General features: G+C 32.8%; 3 protein-coding genes across 3 annotated transcripts; 2 read left to right on the top strand and 1 right to left on the bottom strand.

The window, feature by feature from the left end:
• Window positions 1–507: 507 nt before the first annotated feature.
• On the bottom strand, window positions 508–4,442 carry LOC145062134 (alpha/beta-Hydrolases superfamily protein). The gene is made up of 9 exons (XM_079009769.1): window positions 4,168–4,442; window positions 3,251–3,313; window positions 2,813–2,936; window positions 2,492–2,738; window positions 2,150–2,278; window positions 2,003–2,052; window positions 1,731–1,828; window positions 1,381–1,668; window positions 508–1,244 (listed from the first exon to the last, which is right to left on the bottom strand). Exons 1-9 carry the CDS (start codon window positions 4,177–4,179, stop codon window positions 753–755), a joined length of 1,503 nt encoding a protein of 500 aa, XP_078865895.1. The 5' UTR covers window positions 4,180–4,442; the 3' UTR covers window positions 508–752.
• A 7,710-nt stretch (window positions 4,443–12,152) lies between these two features.
• Window positions 12,153–13,588, top strand: LOC145062831 (putative 2-oxoglutarate-dependent dioxygenase AOP1). Its single transcript, XM_079010423.1, has 3 exons — window positions 12,153–12,529; window positions 12,696–13,017; window positions 13,102–13,588. Exons 1-3 carry the CDS (start codon window positions 12,153–12,155, stop codon window positions 13,345–13,347), a joined length of 945 nt encoding a protein of 314 aa, XP_078866549.1. The 3' UTR covers window positions 13,348–13,588.
• Window positions 13,589–18,659: 5,071 nt separating this feature from the next.
• LOC145063741 (uncharacterized) lies at window positions 18,660–20,675 on the top strand. Its single transcript, XM_079011331.1, has 4 exons — window positions 18,660–19,130; window positions 19,224–19,376; window positions 19,445–19,694; window positions 19,759–20,675. Exons 1-4 carry the CDS (start codon window positions 18,660–18,662, stop codon window positions 20,673–20,675), a joined length of 1,791 nt encoding a protein of 596 aa, XP_078867457.1.
• Window positions 20,676–21,952: the final 1,277 nt, after the last annotated feature.

The raw sequence follows: 21,952 nt of genomic DNA, 5'->3' as shown, positions 1-21,952 counted from the left end.
CTCAAATAAGGAAACATATAATCTAAGAATGATGCATTTTTGGATTCTACTGTTATGTTCTCGTGAATCTCAGATGCATTTAACTCATCACAAGCAATTGATAATACTATTGTTTTATTGATATTCAAATAAAGATGCAATCAATAGTCTCATGTCTTATCTTGACTAACTTGGGTGTAGGTACTCCGATCTTTATCAATACACCCTCACACTCAATGGTATTTACAAAATGGATTTGTATCTATCCATAGTTTGAACATTATCCTGACTATTTTCTTTGGAGTTACATTGCTTAAAAAGGTAATTAGTTGTAACATGCAACTTTGGGGTAGACTTTTAGTGTTAACTAAATAATTATAATGTAATTGGAAACTAATATTATAGATTCATGTGAACGATTTGAGGGAGGTATATAAGGGAAAGCTTCATCTTCTTAAGGGCATTCAGATTATAGAAGAAAACTATGATTCCTTTCAAGTTCTTGCATCATTTCCAAGTTGAGAAACATTTAATGTAATCTTCTTCTTCATTCTATATGCTTTAGGATGTTATAATAAACAAATACATGAAAGCACGCATTGTTATTTCTTACATTTAGCATGTTCAATGTTAATAACTAGCATAACCTTCCCCCCAAAAACCAAAAACCACATCTAAAAAGTATTTACATCATTTCCATTATAAAAAAAATGATCTTCACAACTCAAAGGCGAATCATGGCAACGGGGGCCATGAATGTACAAAAATACCCCTCATTCCTCTTTAACACTAAGATAATGTTTCTTCCTAAGTCCAACTTCCACAACCAAAGTCAACAAAGCCTCACACACTTGAGAAGCATCGGGTTCCAAAGGGTCATCATTAGTGGAAGAGTAAACCATCCACGCATGGTCCAACTTGCGTTTGGGTCGAACCACGACCGACCCGGGGACCTCCGCGTCCCGACACGTCACGAGCCCGTCACTCTTTTCACTGTACCGGCTCTGTAGAAGTTGAGCGCAGGCGGCCAATGTGGCTCCTAACGGGACTACAACCGGTAACACAGTCGCCGCTTGGTTTGATGATAGAGGAGGGAATGTTGGGAGCTCCGCGTGTGCCACGCGAGAAAGTGTCGCTAAAACGGTTGGTGAGATGTTGGCTTCCGTGTGGAAAGACACCACCGGGAGTTCTTTGGGTAAGTGGTGTTTTTTTAAGAATTCGCGACGCTTTTCGTAGGTTAGGTCTTCGAGGGATTGTAAGTCGCCCTTCAAAACCAAGGGTGGTAAATAACTAAATATGTCTTAGGAACTTAAGTTTTATATGTTTTTTTTTTTTTACTCAATGGGTTAAGCACAGCACTTAATCTTGATAGCTATACATAGATGGGAAAAGGATGTGTACCTTAATGACTTTACAAATCAAGATTTCCATAAGTTTTCGGACATTGAAGTAATCCCCAATTTGCCCTTCTCTCATAATATCGGAAGCTATAGGGCTACCACCATATGGGCTTTGTGCTAACGCGAGCCCAGCAACTTTATCTTTCAATTCTGGCCAATAAATTGATAAAGCAGCAGCTGAATCTACTCCCCCTTTACTGTGGCCTAAAAGCAAAACACGCTTTTTGGAACCCCAATAGATCTCCTCTATGTACTCTTTTAGTTCTCTTGCATTCTTTTCAACCGATGCCTGAAATATTTCATGTTAATAATAGTATAACACAACATTATTATTATTAATATTAATAATACCTCACTATGAATCTTAGCAATGTGACATGTCAATCCCATTTTTGAGAAAGTTGCCTTTGTAGTAGTAAAATAAAGTGGTCCATGGTTGCTAAAAAGACCTGTACCAATAGTATTAAGTCCATTAAGTCAAAAAAAAAAAAAAAAAAAACATTGTCTAGTTAGCATCTCAACTTTCAAATAAATATCTAGTTTTTCAGAAAGGGTTAAATGCAATGCCTTAATAAGAAAAAATTGAAAGTAGAATGCTATAAGTCTAGGAATCTATAAATTACCTGGAACCAAGAGATAAACCACTGAGGTTGGCAACACGTGTATACCATGCCTGATGCAGGAAGAAGAAAATAAAATAAAAGATTTTTGAGGTAAATATAGCAGGTGATATTAAATATATATATATATAAAATAAAGAACCCTTGTACCCAATATTTTCAAGAATACTATTAAAACGTTCTGTCCCATCTTCGACAGGTGGCATCTCTGGATCCCTTTGTAGCCATCCAATGTCATCAGATGACCCATGCATTGTCTTCCGAACCCGGTCAACAAGTCTGATTATTTAACATAACATAACATAACATCATGTAAGTAAATAAATATATGTTTTGTTAAATTTAATTATAAATTCAAAGGTCATGTCTTAATGATCTAATGAAGGCATGATTTAATCTGGACAGATATATACACATATAAAGCTTAATTAGTAAAAGAAAAGAAAGAGCCCCTAAACCTAAATCAATTAAGTAGAGGTAAATTATTATTACCCTTGAAACATGGAAATCCCGGGTGTCCTGGTTTCATCAGATTGCACACTAGAAGCATTATTTTGAGCATGATCTCCTTCAGTAATTCGTGTTATTTCCTCACGAATACGTGGTGCATTAGTAGTAGCTGTGAATGATCCTGAAACTGTAGAAGGGGGTCCACCATTGTTCCTCAATAAAGGTTCTCTCAGTTCTTCAGAAGCAAGTACCATTTTTTCAGGAGCATCAGGGCCTCCAGGCACATCATCTGTGCATAAAGCTATAACATTAATCTCCTCCTCAAAAAAATATATATATAGAAACTTTTGGATATATGCATACCAGAAATAGCAGGGAAACAACTGGTTAGATATGAAGTTGTCTCAGAAAGATAAGTTGCAGCTCCATTTACAGATGGAAATGAAGGGGGAGGTGTCTGGTTGTTCCTTATCACATTGCTGTTTACCTGAGTATTTTGCAAACAATTGTATTTATTTTGTATATATATATATATATATATATATATATATATATATATATATATATATATATATATATATATATATATAACTTTTTATGTTCCCATAATCTATGAAGTACATCTTGTGATATTATGTTGTAAATTTTTTTCTTGTTTTAATTAAGTGTGAAACATCCTTTCTTGTACTTTAATACATATTTCTGCACATGTCCATTGCTTTTCTTGATTGGGTATCACATGTAACTCATTTTATCTTTGCATGTAGTACTTGAATAGATATAAGGGAAAAAGTTCATTACCATAAGTGGAATCCCTGCTCCCTCCCTGTTGGTGTTTGTAACATCCATAGCTGACACCACCTCCTACCAAACAACCACCACATCAGAAATGTATAAATACAATTAATCTACACAAACTTGAACACCAAATTATATCAACAAATTCTATAACACTTATCACGTAACCAAGCCTAGTTGGTCAAAATTTGACATTAACATTAGTAACATTTATATAAACAATCATTGACATTCATTTAACAAATTATCATCACATTAGCATTAGCAGCATAAACTTTTAAACTTCAATGAGGAACAACTAACAGTTACAACATATTAACCAAGTTATTAACAAACTTCAAGGAAAATCAATGCCAAAATGATTGAATTACAAGGAGGATTTATGAACCAGAAACTAAACTTGCTTCAAATAAATAAACATACACAATATCCTATTGACAGCAAAAGTAAAGGAAAATGTGGTTTTTACCATTTATTCTAAGAACTTCTCCCTACATTTCAATCACCAAAAGAATTACTTCCTCTAGGCATCAAAAAATGGATCTTTCAAACTTCTAAATAGGTAAGGAATATAAACTTTTCAAGAAAAATTTGTACAAGTACCACAAAAACACAACAACTTAAAAGTGTAAACTCCAAAACTAAGCCAACGTTACCTTTGCATTTCATAAGTAGTAAGTTTGACATAAAAAAAAATCATAATTTAGGTCTTTCTTCAGGACGACGGGGGCATCAACTTTTCCCAAATTACAAACAGAATTTTGAAACGTTTAACAACCTCCAACACAATATTATCTTCATCATACAATTCGTTATCAAAATACAATAAAACAAAAACACAAAATAAACGTAGGAATCAGAAATTTCATTACTTAATCCCCGATAAGAACCCTAAAGTAGGAGACAATCGATTCGCTTACCTCCAAAAGCATGGATTTCAAACGACCAGCGCGGTAGATTTCAATTGTCCCGACGAATTCGCAGTGAATTATAGGGATTGAATCGGTTTCCCACAATTTAAATGTAGAAATAATGATGAAATATGTTCTTCAAGGTTAACGGCCAATCAACGACCCCACATATGGTCACGATTAAAATGGTTTTCCCTTGAGCAAACTGCAAAGTCACGATTAAATGGTTTTTTCTGTGAAGAAATACACGATTAATTGGTTAATGTAGTGCAGATAGGTCCAGATGTAGGGTATTAGTATTACTGCTCAAGTCGGCCATACATATACATATAGATACATATAGAAAAGGTGAAATGATGTAAGAATTTCATTAATAATGGATTAAGTGAATTGGGCCTCACCTTAATCTCTGGTGGCCTAGTGTGGTTGATATTGGGCTTAACCGGTGTTTGCCGTATTGGTCCCAAAACCAGCGGCACCCTTTTTTTTCCAAAAAAAAACGAAAATCCAGTATTAAATTTTTTTTAAAAAATCTAATATATTTATTCAGATTTAAAAAAAAAATCATTATATTAATTTTTTACTGTGTTAAAAGTTAAAACCTATATATTTTCTAAACTTATTTAATTTAAGATTTTTTGAAATATTAGGTAACTGATTTTTAAAAGTTTACTGGTTACAATCCTTTAGATTTAAAATTTTCATAAAATATAGTGTTTTAACCCATTAAAAAAGTTATATAGTGGTTTTTTTTTAATGATTTGATGAAATAGGTTCGGTTTTTCTAAGATCAAAAAGTCTTCAATTAAATTATCAGAAAAATATAAGTGTTTTAATGTATTAAAAATATGATGATTTTTTTAATAATTAAATTAAAACATGTTGTATTTTTCTGAGGTTTTGTTTTTATTCTATTAATATAAAAAGCAAATAATTTTTTAATATAATAGTTTAACACGAACCAAATAAGATCACCTAACCACATAACCAACTTCATAATTAAATCCATAAAAAATAGGAAATTTATGTTTACGGCGTTTATAGATTGATTTTCTCTATAATTTAACAAATCAATATATTCTCAAACATGGATCAATTTCAAAGCTTTTTATGAAATTGATCAAATCGATTTTGAAGATTTTTATGAAATGTGACCATGTTGATAACAAATGTCCATAAATGAACATATACTTCAAAATTAAATAAATGAGCATAAAAGAGCATATTAACATGATCATTAACACATTCTCATAAATGAACATATATTAATTAAAAAAAAACATAAATGATAATAACCCAAGTATATTAACATAGCAATTTAACAAATGTTCATAAATGAACATAGGCTTCAAAAGCATAAAGCTTCACAAAATGATTAGATTGGTTTTGAACGTGTTGTTGGTGATTTTAATGTCACCATGTCATTTTAAGTAACTGGAACCAACATGTGAGCCAAGGGCTTCATGATTTGTACTCTAATATATGTATGGGATTTGTGCAGAGTGCACGTATGTATAAGATCGAATCAGAAGCCGGTTCGACGACTAGTCGGGGGTTCGGGGCAGCGCCCCCGGGTCCAGGGTTTCCAAAGGGGCAGCGCCCCTAGCGGGGTCCAAAGGGCAGAGCCCCTGGCTGGGGGTCCCGCTATGAGATATTCAAATCATGACACTTCTAGTGCAATTCCATTAAGTCTTTTGAGTTTTTTCGTTCTTATTCTCCTTTCTCAAAAAGGGGGACGTTAAACAAAGTTAAAGGATTACTTCGTTCTTGATAGTTATTTACTTAATCAATGAATAGAAGTATACTCTGGATCGGAATCGTGGGAAGTACTCCTTGATCATTTCTACCAATTTAAAGCCCCAATTAGAATTCTTTTTATCCAGAGAAAAATAGACTTACATAATCTCTATTACGAATCATTTGTGTACCTTAGTGTTCCTAGTTATCCACTCATTTTTATCAATCTACTTTAGGGTAATACATATGGTAATAGATAGTAACCCCCCCCCCCCCCAATAAAGTTGATCTTTTGAACCCACATCAAGTTATGATCACTAATTAATTAATCTTGGGGTAAACAGTCTCTAATACTTATGTTTAGGGTGATACATATGATAATAGATAGTAAAAAAACCCCATAAAGTTGATCTTTTGAACCCACGTCAAGTTATGATCACTAATTAATTAATCTTGGGGGAAACAGTCTCTAATACTTATGTTTACTTTTCTTAACTCTTGTACATAGGAAATGAGATTCAATCTTTTACTGCAAATTGATAACCTATTTCTTTCACTCATATAACTATCTGGTTTCTTCATCAACCCCCGAATAATGAATAAAAAACGAAAATAGATATTCAAATCATGACACTTCTTTCCTAGACAGAAAACAAGTAGGGGTCCAAGGGGCAGAGCCCCTGGCCGGGGTCGAGGAGCAGAGCCCCCGCGGGGTTTGGGGCAGCGCCCCAAAACCTCACCGAATTTTACATATGGGAACATAATGAAAAATTCAATTTCTTGAAGGTGATTATGATAAAACTAACGAAACTCGTTAGTTTTGCCGCCGTTACCGGGAAAAATGGTTATTGTTATTTGATTGTTTATGCCTAGATCTACAAGAATAAATTATAGTACAAAAACAAAAATATAATAATAATAAAAATAAAATTTCTTTGATTTTTATTAGTTATTGAATATATAGACTTTATAATTCAAGTAAATAGAAAAGGGATAAATTTCAGTAATTATAAATTTTATAAATTATTGAAGATAATATATAAAAATAAAAAGTCCATCTATGAGATATATCCAACGGGTTGATCGTAATCGTTACGGGACTATTGGTGACCTCAATAACAGCAACTAGGTATCGCAACAAATGTTATAAAAAAATAGTATTAGCAACGCCATCTCTAGCGGTGACAGAATAATAACGCCGACATCAATAGCGACCATAATGGCATTAGTCGTGACCGTTATTAATGTGACAATATATGTACAGCGGCGACACTACCAACAACATATATATGATCAACAACATCAATAGTATAATAGCGGCGATAAAAGCAATAGCAATGACATTTAAGGTCTTTAGAGGTGATATATTTCTTGTATGTAGTGTACAACAATTTTTGGATTATGATTTTCTTGTTTAAAATAAAGTTTCCAGCACAAAAGCCTTTTTAAAATAACATAAAAAAAACTATGAAGCTTCTTTTTTGACTAATCAAATAGATATAGTGAATGATTCTATGGTTAGCGCTAAGAATATAAAAAAAAACCCATTACATTTTTTTTATGTTATTTAATTTAGAATTATAATTTTATGATGTTCGGTTAGGTCGGTGGGTATTTCCAGATAGCTTATTTTACTTTTTGCTATTATGTCATCTTTTCTTTCATTTATCAAAAGTAGGGTGTGTGGAAAGCTTCTTTTACTTTTTTTAAATAAAAATAATTGAATTTGATGATTTATATGTATATTTATTAAATGAGTAATAAACATAAAAATTACTTAAAAATAAAAACCACTTTATTAATTAAAAATTACATTAAAATAAGTAAAATTATAAATAAAAAAAACTAGAAAACAATAAATATTGAAAAAACACAACTTAAAAAATTACATCTAGTTTCCATAAATATATGGAAAACGGGCTTCCAAACCGTCAACAATACGTAAGAATAGTTCATTCTTTATCTGGAACCGTTGTAGAAACTTCTCAGCATACACGGCGTCATCTGCAAAGCAGTCTATAAGACAATTGTGGCCAGCTTCGCGATTTCTACGCAATGGTGTTTTTCTTTGTTTATATTGTGAACATGAAGTTTGGCCTCGTCGGTTTTTAAAATATGTAACAGTCTTCGCCATAACGGAACCGACAAATAATGTCTTCATTTAAGTCGTTGAAGCGGACGATGAAGATGACAACATTGTGTTTTAATGTTTTTCTTAGAAAGAATATGTAGAAATAAGTTAAAAATAATTTTGGGTTGGTTGGTATTTATAGTGGGGGAAAGAAATATAAAAAAAATAAAAAAAAAAAAAAAATATATATATATATATATATATATATATACTTATAAAGCTAGTATTTTTTTTCTTGAACATCATGCATTTGAAACTCCCATAAAAATTTGCAAACACCTCATGCATTTGAAAGCTCCTATTTTAATAAATATCATTCAAAAGTCTCTTAATAATGATTAACAATTCAAAGGTTTTATAACCTATATAATATATTTAATAAACAATTAATGGATACTCTACAATAAAAATGTCAATCTTTTTTAGTAAACACACAAATACAAATAACATTCAAAATTCACAAAGAAAACAAGTTTAAAGTTTTTTGTGTTGGTTTGAGGGCTTTGAACAATTTTTCGAGTCATGTTATTATGTTGAAGTTTTTAATTTGTAAGTTTGTTATATATTAATTCTTTTTTGTATTTTTTTGATTTAAGTATTCTTTTAAGAATATCATTGTATGTTGTGGTTGAAATTTTAATGTAAATTAGATTAGATTCATGTTATCGATCATATGTTATGGAAAATGATATATATAATATTTAATTAACTATTGTATACATGTTTGTATGTTCGTGTTGCTTCAAAACAATAATTAATTAAAAATAATGGATATGTCATATTATCCATATTATCCATGTAAGACTTTTTTAAAATGCAAATTATCTATCTTATCATTTTATATTTTAGTATATGTTTAACATTTTAATTATACTTATTAATAATAACAAGTGGTTTTAAAATTAATAAGCAATAATTATAAATAATAAAATCAAATTACATGGATATGTCATACTATCCATTTAAGTCTCTTTCGAAATCCAAATTGTCTATCTTATCACTTTATTATTTAGTGTATGTTTCACATTTTAATAATAATATTAAGTGTTTCTTAAAAGTCTTCTTTAATATATTATTAATAATAAGTGATTTAAAATTAATGAATAACAATTTTAAATAATAATAACATCAAATTATAAATTACATTTAGCTATAAATAAATTGTATTATAAATGAACATCATTATTGAAATTAGAAAATGATCGCATAAGTAAAAATATAATTAATCAATAATAATAACTGTTAAAAATAATACTAAATAGATAATTATGTTTAATTCTATTAATGATGAATGTGGGTTGATATCAATGAATATTACTTTTCAAAATAATTGAAATTATACATATATATATATATATATATATATATATATATATATATATATATATATATATATATATATAGGAATGAGTTCTATGGAAAACAAATAACTAGGGCAACATCTACCGGAACCAATAATCAAATGACACGTGTCCATTTCTTTCTTTACAAGTAATGTATTGTGGAAGTTATTGTGGAAGTGATGTGTTGTCATGTTTTCATTGGTTCAAATATGTGTTGCTCTAATCATTCATTTTCCATATAACTATTCCCTATATATATATATATATATATATATATATATATATATATATATATATATATATATAAATTATTGTAAAAATATTATCTCAAAGTTAATGTCAATAACATAACCATTTTAAACATATATTTTTCAATATTTTAACAATATGTTTTTAATTTTCGTTGCGCAACACGCGAGAATTCGTCTAGTACTCTAATAAATAAAGGTTTTTTTTGCCACATGTCTTCTTCTCCTTCATTTGGACACATGCATTTTCTAAAAATTTTAAATTTTTTATTTTCCACTTGTCATTTTATTAAATTAAAATTTCACATTTAATATGTAAGGTATTTATGAGAAATGATTTATATATGTAATATATTCAATACATTAAAGCGTCAATAATTTTAATAATTCAAAATTTTTCTCATTTTTTATAGAAATTCAAACTTTTCAAATTGTTAATATTTAATTTTTTTTTTAAATAAACTCATGTAATACATGGGTCTCACACCTAATATATATATATATATATATATATATATATATATATATATATATATTCATTTCTGATTTCTTACCGTTAAAAGAAATCAGCCAATAGGAATAGGAGAGAGAGTGCGGCACCCAGACCCCCCACCCCTTTCCCACACTGGCTTTCCCGTACTCCCGATGCAGTGTTCTGATGAGCGGGAAAGGGTCCTGTTGTTCTTCCCTCGACGCTCCGTCAGGTCTTTGGATTGAAATTTTGTTTTATGTATGTTATGGAAAAAATGATATGTGAACGAATAATAGGTTGGGGATTAATATAAAGTTCAAAATTCAAATAAGAAGAAAGCTAAACGGCCAAATTAAATTGTTCTTGAAATAAATCAACGTACAACCATTACAGCATTAACACCCTATGACGTCAACATTTTATAACATGTACCGACGACATGTAATAGGGATAGGGTATGTTGACGACGTGTCGTCGGCACATAGTCGTTTGTATAGGTGTTGTCGACACAGAGTCAGTGGTGGTGCTTCAACATTTGATTTGAGATGATCGAAAATATAATATGTATAAAAACTAGTGAACAAGTTTTATATTTTTGGGCTTATTATGTATAAGATTAAAATATAGTGACTAGTTTTAACCAAAAAAATCAGGGGGGTTGTGCCCTCTCGCCCTAATAATTAATAAAGCTTTGCCCATGCACACAGAGTCATCTAGGTGGAAATAGTCGTCGGTATAGGGTCCGTCGAAAATGATTTTCGAAAAAAATTAAGTTTTATTAAATACATGTGGCGACGAGATGTCGTCAGGATAAGTATAGCGACGACTTGTCGTCGGTATAGATACCAACCATAGCGACGACATGTCATCGACACAGGTTCGTATCAGTCGTCGAGATAGATTTTTCACGCGGATTGTTATGTGGCATGCTGACAAGTTGTTGAGATAATTTTCTGATAACTACATCGTTTTTGTTTTCCAAATCATGGAATAAAACTAAATGGAAGTTACGTTTGTCGTAACCTATACCCTCGTCGGGTAGGTTTTCAGAAGACCGCGAACAATTTCGTTGCTCCCACTGAATCGGTGGCGACGACATATCATCAGCACAACTCTTCAGGTCAAACAAATTTGGTCAAAGTTGGTAAAATCTAGCGACGACATGTCGTCGGCATACCCATACTTTTACTGACGACAATAGTCGTTAGGTTAGGTGTCGTTGCCATAGGTAGTTATTCTTGTAGTGAACACGGAGGATCCTCAAAAATTTAACAGCTGGAAAAGGAACAAATTATTGTAAACTAATTATTTATACTGACATTTTGGTATGGAAACAGCGTTAAGAAACGGTCGAAACTTGTAATTTACTCAATTATTTCAAATTTTAATCATTCCATGCAGTATAATTACCTAAATCTCGAATTTGATACGAAGTCATTATAAAGTTTCATATATCTGAGACGAAGTGGTAACCAAGTATCAAAATTTACTATTTGCCAGGATACATAAGCTTTGATTTGTGTTGAAATCTAATGACGATATGTCAATGCAATGTTCAATTAATGTCTTTTAATGTGTAATAATTTTGGGAAATGTTCACAGAAAAAGGAATGAACTGAAATATTTCCTCCACCATACTTTAGAAATCGTTCGGTTATGAAATAGATCTATTTCATAACAGAGAACATCTGATCTATGAAAAACCATGATTTCCGTCAATGTATTTTCGGGTTGAGGGAAATGTTAGTTGAAATGAAGCTATCATATATATACGTCAGCAAAAGTGTGACACTACAAGAAACATTGTATCCAATAATAAAGAATCCTTTGAAATAAATAAATAATAATAATAAAACGAAGTCAAGCTTAATTTCAGGGACTTAAAGAATATATATAGCATCTCTCATTAACCACGTCTTTCTTTATATATAGACTTCATCAGTATAACGGCTTAAGGTATTACCTGAAACAAGTCTTCCATTAGATTCTCTCTCTCTCTCTCTCTCTCTCTCTCTCTCTCTCTCTCTCTCTCTCTCTCTCTCTCTCTCTCTCTCTCTCTCATCATGGGCTTTCTTGTACAACCCAAGATTCCTGTGATTGACATGGTAGATATGAAACAAAGCACATCTAGTAGTTCCAGCTGGTCTTCGGCATGCAGTGAAGTGAGGCATGCACTTGAAGAATATGGTTGTTTTTTGGTCGTTTGCGACACTGTTACTAAGGAAGCCCGTAGGGAAGTATTTGATGCCTTAGAAACCCTATTTGATCTTCCGCTGGAAACTAAAATAAAAAACACTTCCGATAAGGCTTACCATGGCTATGTAGGCCAAATCCCGTTTCTTCCACTGTTAGAAAGCATGGGAATTGAGCATGCTACTAGTGTTAATGCTGTTAATAACTTCACAAATGTTATGTGGCCCTCTGGAAACGACAATTTCTGGTAATTATTATGTAGTTAATGCTATAAAAAAATATATGCATGCATCCATATTGTTATCTAAATAAAAGACAACAAGAAGAAACTTTATTTTGACGAAAAAATTAACCTTGGTTTTCCATGCAGTGGGTTACGTACTAATCCTTTCTTTTGGTTTTCTTATGATCAGTAGAATGATTCAGTCGTATGCAAAACTAGTTTCTGAAATTGAACAAAGCGTTAGGAAGATGGCGTTTGAAAGCTATGGAGTGCATAGGTACCATGAATCCTACAATGAATCCGTGACATATCTTCTCAGAGTAATGAAATACAGACCCCCAAATGGAGGCGAGACAAAAATGGGTTCCATATCTCACACGGACAAGACATTCATATCCATACTCAACCAAAACCAAGTGAATGGATTAGAGGTTAAATACAAGGACAACAACTGGATCCATGTGGAGTATCCTCCTTCATCTTTCTTGGTCATGGCAGGTGATGCATTCAAGGTAAGATCATTATCCCTATGAAATCCAACACTTCTCTTAATTAGAAGGTACATATACGTGATACATTAAGTGTTATATGCATAGGCATGGAGTAATGACAGAGTGCACTCTCCTTATCATCGAGTAGTCATGGAAGGGCATGCATATAGATACTCAATAGGGTTATTTACATACCACAAAGGGATCATATCAGTACCAGAAGAGTTAGTTGATGAGGAGCACTCGAGAAAATTCAAGTCATTTGATCATTTTGGATATCTTGACTTCTACGACAACGACTCATTGTTTGAGCAAGAATACTGTCACATTAAATCATATTGTGGGGTGTGATACATCGGTTTTACTTTTGAACGACGCTTCAACAAGTTTGTCAATTAGCTTTGTCTTTTACGATATATGTTGTGCATCGTGAATGTGTGTCTTGTAGGGCTCTTTCGGTGCGGTTTGGTACGGTTTATAGTTAAAACCGCAAACCGCACTGCATATGCGGTTTGAGAATTTTAGAAACCGCAAACCGCACCATGAAAACTTTAAATGTTGTTGTACGGTGCGGTTTAGTACTGCGGACGGTTTGTACGGTTTAAATGCGGTTTGATTAGTTTTTCAACATTATTATGCTAATGGTTGTTCTATTTCATAAATCGTATGGTGTAATTATTCTTTTAGGGACAATTACAAATAATTAAATTAGTTAAAAATTATAACATAGTTATGCATGAATTGTACAATTAACTAATAAACCGTAGATCTATGTGTATATATTAATCGTAAAGAAGTATTCCATCTTAATTTCTAAACTAAATTTAACAGTGAATCAATTGAGTTGTGGATTTAACAAACAATTTAGTAGTAAAGTGTTTATATATGTTCATGAATAGTTTTATATATTAACTTTCAAGAATGAATGTTATCAGGTGCAACATCATAAAAATCTATGTCAAAATTATACTAATATATAGCGTGGTGCAGTTTGAACCGTACTTCTGTAAATATAAACCATAAACCGCACCGTATAGTGCAGTTTAGAAAAGTTACAAACCATAAACCGCACCGTGACCGTCCAAAACCGCATTATGCGGTGCGGTGTGGTGAGCACAGGCAGTTTGTACGGTTTATGTGGTTTATTGCACACCCCTAATGTCTTGTACGTACTTCGATAAGTTATAATATGACGTATTAAAGGTTGATGATCACATTAATTATCGAGAATCGGACCTCAAAATATAGCATTTATATATTATCTCGTTTCTAAAAGTAAACAAATAAGTTTTTTTTTCTATGAAATGGAAATGGTAAGAATTTATCGACAAAAAATGTTCCATCGCTAATCCGCCGCAAATTAAAACCCCTTAGCGATGCAACAACGACGAATTACTAAAGTCACATGTCTTTTTCCTCTTGGCACTCGCCAATCGCTTGCAAAAAAATTGACGTCTCCTATTTTTTTTTATTCCCAAATTTTCCTTCTTTTTCAGTTCCCTCGTTTTATTTTCATTCCCCTTTTTTTCCATGCCCCGTTTTATTTTCATTCTCTGATTTTTTTTTCCAAAGCTATAAACCGTTTCTTCCCAAAACCCTAATCGAACCTATGTCGATTCGAATCCCTCCTCCGCCTGAAAATCACTTCCACCACCGTCCACCTGCATCGCCCATCTTTGAAGTATGCTTGAAGAGTATTGGAAAACCTCATAAATCACATCCTCATTGGCATTCATCTCGGTCCGACAGTCTACCTTTTTGACTCTATGTTTCCTTGCAACGCCATTTGATATGTCGGTTCATCCTCTCTTATAAAGTAGAGCAAATCTAAATTTGTCTTCATTGACTTCAAATTCTGTTTTCTAGCAGCATGCAAGTTCCATATCCATGTATCTCTCTTACTTATATTACATTTTTAGCTCAAATCACCAACTCTTTTTATAAGATCTACATTCCTTAAGTTCTTAATTTTGGTTATCTTAGGGTTTTTTCGTTATTTATATACATTTTGTTTTTGTTATTACAGTTTAAAACCCTTGGTATCTAGATGTTTTTTATGATGTTTTACCTTTAGTCAATGAGATATTTCATATTGATTATCATCTTGAGTCTAATTTCTACTTCCTGATGATCGTAATATTATGGATTACATAAATAAGCATATGAGTTCTTTCCTACATTTAAACTAATACAAATTTGGTACAAGGTGTATGCCTTTGACAAAGGGCTCAATTTCAAAATGAGCGTCAATCACGATTTCCAGAATGTTTGGATCTATTATCAGTATTTTTTTAATACTCTTGTATTCTTTATTCCTATCTTCTTTCTAGGATTCATGTTTGAATTTTAGGTTAAGGATATAGCTATTGAGTTAAAGCTTTGTTCATATTGTGTGATATTTAAAGAGTCAACATCTCATCGTCCATAAAGAGCAATTATCATTTAAGTATCTCAATATTTCAATAATATGACCAGTAGAAATCTTGTTCCTTGTTTCACGATCCAATTATAAGTATAATTTTGGAGTCAAGAACTCATGTAGTGGACAATGGGTCGGAGGGAATGCATTCAAGGAAAGGTATCAAATAGTTTATTTATTTTAAGCAACTTTGTTAGATTAAGCTATATATTGATATTCCAAAGATTCATAGTTTATGCATGTTTGGTAATTTCTTATGGATTTCATCTTAGTCTTACCCAAACTAGTTTTCTAAAAGATGTTGTGTCTTTAGTTTGTTACTTCTTACAAACTGCATCATTATGCCTAATCCAGGTTTTCTTTATTTCCATGCTTTATGACACTTCAAACTATGATTCCCACATGAAGGTACACATGTCTTTCTCTTAATGAAAGTAAATTTAGTTTCTTTGAATCGTACATTGTAATTAATTGATGACATCATCTCTTTAGACTAATCATGGATCCTAGAACTGACATATACGAACCATCATATGGGACAATATTTGGTTGTCAAAATGTAAACATTAATCTAAATTACATGCTTAAAAGTATGTTTCTTGCTTCAGAGATCAGGTCATTTAAACAAGGAAGATATCAATAAGATAATCATAAGGTTGGTAACTTGATATCATGTTCATTTTCATATTACGCCCTTCCATGTTAAAGGTGTGTTTTTTATTATTATTTTTTTGTGTTCTAAAGGGGTAGCCATCCTGCTTTAGCATCTGTTAATGTGATGCAAAGAACCCCAGAGATCATTTTCCGAATACTTATGTATGTTGGTTCTTCAAGATCATAGTAAGTATAAAGTTTTTTTTAATTGAATTTCTTTAAGCACTTTAAAGTGTCAATTCTTTTATTCTTGCAGATGGGACTTCTTTCTTCATAAGGGTAGTGATTTAAAACATTGATAGTGATTTGTTTCCTTGGTATGAAATATGAATCACTCATAATAATGTTTATGGTCATATAACATCATTATTATATAATCACCCTAATTTACAGGGATATTAAATGAATATATTTACTATTACATCTTTAGTAGAAGAGGGAGGAAAAGAGGACATACGGTTAGAATTTCTCCATTTAATGTCTTATTTTTTTATTAATATGTTTTGTCAAGTTCTTTTCTCTTGGATATAAGTGTAGGGTCCTTTTCTTGATTACAGTAATTCTTTATCATCCTATACTACACAATAAATGTCTCTCTCAAAAATGCTTTATGAGAGATTGTGTTAAATGTAAGTTATGATGGATTATTACATCTACAGAAACATTGGTGATAATTATAACTTTGAAGGATATTATTGTAATTTTGCACATAATCTTGTACTTCTTTTACAGGTGGAGGGTATGTGAACTCTTCGACAAATCAACATAAGCAATCAGTTGTAAGACACATATTTTCCATTGATAGGAATTTTTGGATACCACTCTATGTTTATTTTAATTTTGGGTAAATTACGCAGATGGTCCCTGTGGTTTGGGGTAACCTACACGCCTAGTCCCTGAGCAAGATTTTTAACTCGGATGATCCCTAATGATAAAATTTGTAACCCGCCTGGTCCCTCACATAACATTCTGTCTAGTTGCTCCGTTAAAACACCCCACGTGCAAGGCATGCAGGGGCATTTTTGTCTTTTTAATATTCTAGTGTTACCGCCATGTTGTATACAAACAGGCGATCATTTTGCTCAGTACTCCATCTTTTCGTTCAGAAAAACCCAAACAAAAATTTCATTCGAGATAAGAAAACCCTAATCGTGATATCTTCGCCTCTGAAACGCAATTGTGTTGTAACGTATACGTGCAAATATGGAGGAAATCGATGTTGGACGTCGTTACTGTAAGTATTCTTTCACTCCCAATCTTCTATAACTTTGATTTTGTTGAAACCTTATCTGAAGTGGGTTATTTCACAGAGGGGTATCCGACAATATTTTCCATTAGGTTGTACCATGGTGGAGAGTTCACCAAATTTCCTGGAAGAAAGTACATCAAAGGAAAACAAACGTATGTGGACTTACTTGACATGGATACTTTCTCAGTGCACGACATTGATGAAATGATGGAACAGTTAGGCTATGTTGATGAAGGTATACCTTTGTACTATCACTTTAAACGACCTTTTTCATATTTAGATTTCGGGTTATTTGCTTTAGGTAGTAATCAGGATGTGAGACATCTGGGTACCTTCATTTCCAAGCATAAGTTGATTGAAGTCTATATTGAGCATGGAAAAACCCAATTACATACGTACACAATGTCCCCAAATCAATCAAAAATTCAAATAAAGGAAATTATTGAACCTCCATCATGTTCTCGTAGGCTTTTCTTAGATTGGTATGATACTGGGGAAAAATGTTGTTGGGGATGCTTCTAAAGAGGCTAATGTAACGGACCTCACTGGAAATGACAATATGGACTTAACTGTTATTGATAATAGGGATAATAACAAGGAAGAAAATCCATGCGCTGAAGTTAAAATTGGGGACAAATTTAAGCACACAAATAAAGTTGAATTTGGGGATAGTAACAAGGATGGAGAGGATCCATGGGATGAATTTGAAAGTGGGGACATGTTTGAGGACATAAACAAAGAAGAATTTGGAAGTGGGGACAACTTTGACGATGATAGTGGTTATGAATCCAATGAGTCCGATGATGTAGACTTTTATGTTGACAATGACAACATCTTAGAGGATGTAGAAGTTGACATGAATGATTTCAATGATAACATTGATATGGATGCAAAGTGGGTTGGAGGTATGAATGACAATGTGGTACAAGAAGAGAATGAAGTTGGAAAGCTTAATGAAGTACTAAATAACAAGGTACTTTTGCCAGACTCATCTTCGGATGAAGGTCCAGCTGGTCAACGAAAGAAGACCATCAAAGCTATCCAACGAGCTCACGAGAATGATGAAGAAAATGTTGTTGAACCTTTTTATACCCTTCAAACCTTTAATACAGCCCAAGAGTTTAAAGAAAGAGTTAAACTCCATGCTATTGAGACAAGAAAGGAACTTGGTTTTGAAAAAAAAATGATAAGAATAGGGTAAGAGTTGTGTGTAGGGGGACAATTCCAAAGCTGGGAAACTTAGACAATAGTGGGGAAGGTCAACAAGAAGTCAACAATGAAGATGAAGAGAAGTGCCCGTGGAGCCTCTACGCTAGTAAATAGAAACGTGATATAAACTGGATGGTCAAATCTTACAACAAAGAACATCGTTGTCTCCAAACTCGAAATGTTAAAGCTTGTACTTATAAGTTTCTCGCCAAAAATATTGCAACTCAGGTGGAATCTAACCCAACCATTCCAATTCGTGCTTTACAAGAACAACTGCAACGTGATTACCAAGTGGGACTTTCCAAGATGAAAGTGTTTAGGTCTAGAACTGAAGCTCTCAATCAGGTGCGAGGGGATTATGTTGGTCAGTATGCTCTATTGAGAGATTATGTTCTAGAACTTCAAAAACATAACCCAAACACGACTGTGAAGATTGATGTAGAGAGTGAACCTAATCCAAATGCAAAAACTAGAACTTTCAAGTGCATATACATCTGTCTTGGTCCTTTAAAAAAGGGATTTGCTGCTGGAAGAAGAGACTTTCTTGGTCTCGATGGTGCTTTTATGAAGGGTCCATACCCAGGACAAATACTTTCAGTTGTGGTAACCTTTTTCATATGAACAACATTTATATTATAAAAAGTTGTATTTTAGGTTATTGATGGTGCTTTAATTGTGAAATTTTTACTTATGTAGGGAATTAATGGTAATAATGGAACATATCCACTGGCTTATGCTGTTGTGGAATCTGAGAGTACCAACTCATGGACTTGGTTTCTAACTTGTCTAGGGGATGATTTGGGTTTAGGAACCAACTCAAATTTTACATTTATGACAGATAGACAAAAGGTATTAATTCAAATATCAAATTAATACATTATATATGGTATACTTTTAATACATTTTTTCACGTATAGGGAGTGTTACCTGCTATAGCAAAGTTGTTTCCATGCGCTGGGCATAGTTATTGTCTTCGTCATATCCATGAAAACATGAAAGCTAATTGGAGGGCAAAGCAATTCAAAGACCTGCTATGGGATTATGCAAAAGCATCTACTGTTCAACAGTTTCAACGATCAATGGAGGAACATAGAAAACTTAATAATGATGCGTATGAGTGGCTTAAAAACATTCCTCCTCAACATTGGTCTCGTTCACACTTTACAGGTAGATTTTAATGTTAGATCATTACTTTGTAATAATGACTGATGCATTATTAATGATTTATCAGGTGGAGCTCATACAGATGCTATGCTTAACAATATGTGTGAATCTCTAAATAACAAGATTGTTGAAGGTCGTGATGTACCAATCATTACATATTTGGAGTACATTAGAGAGTACTTAATGAAGAAAATTGTAACTGTGCAAAAGGAAATTGATAAAGCTGCAGGTCCCTTGATTCCTATAGCTACCATATGGTTTGGAAAACTGAAGAAAGAGGCTACACAATTAAGGTCTGTTTTATATGGGAATGGGAAATATCAAGTCAGTAAAAATCTTCTGGAACAGTTTATGGTAGATATGGGCCAACAAACATGTTCATGTAGAAGGTGGGAACTAATAGGGATACCATATGCACATGCAATAACAACTATGTGGGAGATGTTGAAGAACAAAGAAATTGATAAGATACCCAAACATTGGGTCCATCGAACATATTGGTTAGAAACATGGAAGAATATGTATTCTTTTGCAATTCAGCCAATCAATGGAAGGAACATGTGGGAGAAGTCTACATGCCCTACAACCTTACTCCCTCCAAAACACCATGTGCCCATTGGAAGACCAAAGAAAAAAAGAAGGAGATCTGACATGGAGGTTGAGGATTTGGTGAAAGGTAACCAATTGTCAAGAGCACAAAATTCAGTGACATGTTCTAAGTGTAACAAAAGTGGGCATAATGCAAGGACTTGCAAGGGACATAAGGTTGATGGTTCTCAAACTTCAAGGAATGTTAGTGGATCACAAACTTTAATGAATGTTGGTGGTGCTGGTAGTGCAAAAGTGAAGGTTGGAAGTGCAAAAGTGAAGGATGGTGGATCACAAACTTCAAGGAATGTTGGTGGTGCTGGAAGTGCAAAAGTGGAGGATGGAAGTGCAAAAGTGAAGGCATGTGTTAGCAAAAAAGGGAAAGGTTCCCCATAAATGTGGCTTTTAGGTGCTTATGTATTGTTTTGGTTGATGTTGACAAACATTGTCTTATTTTGAACTAGGTTATATGTTGTCATGGTTATGTTGATTGCTTTTGAAAAACAATGGTGTAATTATAGTATCTAGTTTTAGCAATGTACTTTTCTTTTGACAAACAATGTAATCTTTTAATTGCTTTTGGCATTGCTTTTATTTTGGTCATCTGTTTTGTTGATTTTATGGTGATTGCTCATTTTTTGATTGCTTAGTTTTTGACAACAATGTAATCTTTTGATTGCTTTTAGCAATGTAGTTTTAGCAATGTCCCAATATACTAAACAAATTGTAAAATACAATCAAGTTCAACAAAATATCATTTTCATTAATAAATGGGTACCCTTGATACAAATAAAATTCATTACAATGCATTGTAAACAACTGCAACTACATCAGTTGATCTTAAAGCTAACACTACAACTTGTAAACAAGTATCCCAAAAAACAAAAACCAACTTATTATTAACAATGCCTTCAAATTCCAATTTTGGACCTCAAGTTCTTGAATTTGGATTTCAAGCCCTTCATTTTTCATTTCCGCCTCATGACCATGCTTTTCTTCATCTACCCACTTAATAAAGCCAGACCTTGGTCCATGTACTGTCAATAGCTTCGATTAGCACATACACATACTAGGGTTACAATAGAAAATCCCCTAAAACAATTACAGCATCATACCTCTAACGGGCAAGCATAAAATGCCCTACCTGGGTTTCTCTTCGTAGTTGAAGTCCATATAACGCCTATCGCACCACAATTGCATTTCACCATGTTTGATCGGCTGTGAGAAGAAAGGTGGGAGGAGCAGACTGCGATTAAGAAAGAAATGAGGGAGGAAGACAAATAAACCATGTTTAAAGACTGGGTGATATGAAAAGACAAAAATACCCCCAGCGTGCTTATCACGTGAAGAGTTTCTAACCACAAAATAGACGGAATGTTAAGTGAGGGACCAGGCGGGTTACGAATTTTACCATTAAGGATCATCCGAGTTAAAAATCTTGCTCAGGGACTAGGTGTAACGCCCGCGTTTCTAGGTTAGGCATTTTCGTTGATGTAATAGTCTAGGTTAACCTTTGTAACCCGTTTTGAAATAATAGAAGTGTATTATTTGAGTATTATGTGTTATGTGCTTAATTGTGTGTCTTAATTTAATTAAGAATAAAAATAAGCATCGAAATGAAATTTTAGATAAATCCAATATCTATGGATAATGTTGTAGTAGTTGAAACGAGG

Source organism: Lactuca serriola, chromosome 7, assembly GCF_051521515.1.
Source record: "Lactuca serriola cultivar US96UC23 chromosome 7, Lser_US96UC23_V15, whole genome shotgun sequence".
Lineage (NCBI taxonomy): Eukaryota > Viridiplantae > Streptophyta > Magnoliopsida > Asterales > Asteraceae > Lactuca > Lactuca serriola.
Note: the sequence above shows the minus strand (reverse complement) of the source record. Positions and strands in the feature narration are given on the sequence as shown.